Below are 2855 nucleotides of genomic sequence, written 5' to 3'. Positions count from 1 at the left end.
ACGACTCTCGGTGGGAGGACGAGGCTGAGCAGAAAGGCGTTGGGCGCCCAGAGCCCTGCGCCGCAGCAGCATCCGAGCGGCCACCTGCTCAAGCCCCCGTCCGTCTGTGCTAACTCATGGAACGTACGCAAGACCCCCCAACGGAAAGACGCAAAGACACGGAAGCCCCCCGCGCCGGGTGAACAGCTTAATACTGGGAGAGCAACTGGCCTGCGGCTGGATGCAAGGGGCGCCGCGGGGTCTTCACGGTGGGCGGTGGCATGCAGTGGCGGGGTGGGCGACATGGATTCCCGGCAGTCCTGCCTCAGCAGAGTCCGGCGCACATGGGCCCAGGTGTCACGGGCTATGCGGAAGGCCCCGAGCCTTGTGGGGCAGGCTGGGGGGGGCTGCGGTGGGGCCCCCTGGGGCTGGGGGGCGGCGGACAATGGGCTCGTCTGCAGCTGTGCCTGGAACTGGGCCAGCTGCTCGGGACTGGCCAGCGTCTTCAGAAGGTTGTTCTCCTGCTCCAGCTGGTTGTTCTTCTCGATCAGCTCCTTGATTTGCTCCTTGAGGACCTCAACCTCCTCCCTGACCGCATACATCAGGTGGCTCTTCACCAGATCCTGGAAAGGAGAGAAGGGAGAGAGGTCACGGAGAGGACCGTGGGGCAAGGGCCGGAGGTCCCACGAGGGCGGGCCGGAGGCACCTGGCTTGGGATCCCCAGGGATGCTCCCTCCGCGGCATCTTCCCCCAGTGCTGAAGCCGAGCCCCGCCACTGCCCCTGCGCGCCCCGGCTTGGCCTTTCCTTTCCAGGGACAGGCGGCTGCAGGAGGAGGCCTGGCTTGGCCCGTGCAGCGCCGGCCCCGCCTAGCGTATCCCTCGTGCATGCAGGCCTTCCCAAACGACTGTGACTCCACGTCGGCCTTAGAGGAGGGTGCAACAGGTGCCGTGTGAGTTAGCCACACGGGGGAACGAAGAGCCCGACCCAAACCGCAAGGGCCGCCCCCACACCGCATCCCCTGCTGGCTTGGCAAACGTGGGGCAGGACCTGTCCATTCGGCTCCCGGGCAAAAGATTCAGCACGGGAACGTCAGATGTCGTGCTGGCCCCGTCCAGCGTCCTCGTGCGGCCGGCGGGGGCTGCGTGCGGCTTGCCGTCCACGCAAGGCCACGATGGGGGAGGCGCCCGTGCAAAGGACAAGCGGGGTGGGGGGCTCACGGGCCTCCTGCCATTCCAACCGGCACGGGCGGAAAGGGGTCAGGCCTCCGAGGGGACGGCCCTTTCCCCGGGAGAAGCCACCTGGTGCGCCTCCTCCGTGGCCGGGCTGCTCCCGTCCCTGGGGCAGGGCTGAGGCGGGGCGGGGACTGGCCCCGGCCACCGGTGGACGTGGGGCAACGGGCCGGCCCGAGGCCTCCGGGACCGCGACCCCCCGCAGCCCGGCACGGGGGCGGCCGGCCAGGCCACGGGCACCGGCACCGCGCGGCCCACCCTGCGAGCCCCAGCGCGCTCTCGGAGGGCAGGGCACGGCACCGCACGGCAGGCTCAGTGCCGCAGTTCCCCCACCATCCCGGTGACGTCAAGCGGAGCGGGGCAGGCCGCGTGCGAGGCGCCGCAGCCAATCCTCGGGCCGGGCTATTAATAGCCGGGAGTCGCAGCTCGGAGTTTGCCTAGCAACAGCGGAGGAGGAGGAGGGGGGGGGGCGCGAGGAGCCCGTGAGAACGGCCCGCACGGCGGCAACAAAAGCGCGGAGGCGACAGCCGCGCAGCAAAAGGGGAGGCGCGCCTGACGCCCCCAGAGCCTTCCTGCAAGGACTGCGGCCGATCCGTGCCCACCGGCGCCCGGACCGCCCCTTGGGTGGGGGAGGGGAGGGGAGGGGAGGGGCGGGAAGGATGCCCGGGGGCTCCGGCAGCAGCCCGAATGCCTCCTTCCCGGGGCGCCCCCCGCTCCCCCAAGCCAGAGGCTCTCCTGCGGCAGGAGGGCCAGGCAAGGGGTGCGCGCGCGGGGCCTGGTGCCCCCCGCACCCGCCTCTCCTCCGCACGACCGCGCCAAGCCCTCGAGGGGGCCCGCGGCGGCCGGCCCGGCCCGAACCGGCCCGGCGCCCCCCACCCGCGTTCCCCGGGGCGGAGCGGAGCGGAGCGGAGCGGGGGAGCCGAGCGCGCACCTACCATGGCTTGCTCGATTTTGTTGTCTATCGCGACGACGCTGGCGCCGGAAGAGCTGCAAGAGAGACGAGGGTGGGGAGAAGGGGGCGCGTTAGGAGGGGCGTGCGGGAGGGGGCCCGGGCCCCGCGGCAGCCCCCGCCCCCGGGCCAGGAAGCGGGCAGCGGCGCGGCGCGGCAGGCGCGGGGCTGCAGCAGCCCGGGGGGCGCCCCCGCCCGCCCGGGAACAAAGGGGGCCGCCGCCCGCCGCAGAGCGCCCGCCGCGGGGAGGCCGCCGGCTCGTTACCTGCTGTCGAGGCGCAGGGCAGAACTGTCGGCGCCCAGCAGGGAGGACAGGAAGGAAATGGAGAAGTGCCGGAGCTGGTAGACCCCGAGATCCATCGCCCCCGGCCTCCTACACCATCGGGCAGTCATGCAAGAGCGGGCCGGGGCGCTCCCGCGGCGGCGGCGCAGGAGGGACGCGGCGGGCGGGCGGGCGGGCGCCCGCGAAGATGGAGATGCTGCCTCCGCCGCCGCCGCCGCCGCTGCGCAAAATCGATCTCCGGCTCCGTGGCAGCGCGCCCGCCCGCCCGCCAACCGAAACCTGGCGGGGCGCCAGCACCCGGGATAATGCATGCGAAGAGGGCAGCGCCCATTGGCTGCCCGGCTGCTCGGGCACGCCCCCGCCGGGGCCGTCAGGAGCGCGTCTGGAGCGGCGCGGCCCCGGCCGGCCGGCGCA

General features: G+C 73.1%; 1 protein-coding gene across 1 annotated transcript; it reads right to left on the bottom strand.

Annotated features, from left to right (window-relative positions):
* Positions 1–242: 242 nt before the first annotated feature.
* On the bottom strand, positions 243–2585 carry LOC123032373 (TSC22 domain family protein 1-like). The gene is given in 4 exon segments (XM_044448217.1): positions 243–380; positions 382–602; positions 2145–2196; positions 2424–2585. Coding segments are annotated over 4 exon segments (438 nt in total). The 5' UTR covers positions 2552–2585; the 3' UTR covers positions 243–343.
* Between the last annotated feature and the right edge of the window lie 270 nt (positions 2586–2855).

This window comes from Varanus komodoensis, unplaced genomic scaffold (assembly GCF_004798865.1).
Source record: "Varanus komodoensis strain SLA01 unplaced genomic scaffold, ASM479886v1 scaffold54, whole genome shotgun sequence".
In the NCBI taxonomy this organism is placed as follows: domain Eukaryota; kingdom Metazoa; phylum Chordata; class Lepidosauria; order Squamata; family Varanidae; genus Varanus; species Varanus komodoensis.
This window is presented reverse-complemented; position numbering and strand designations above follow the sequence as displayed.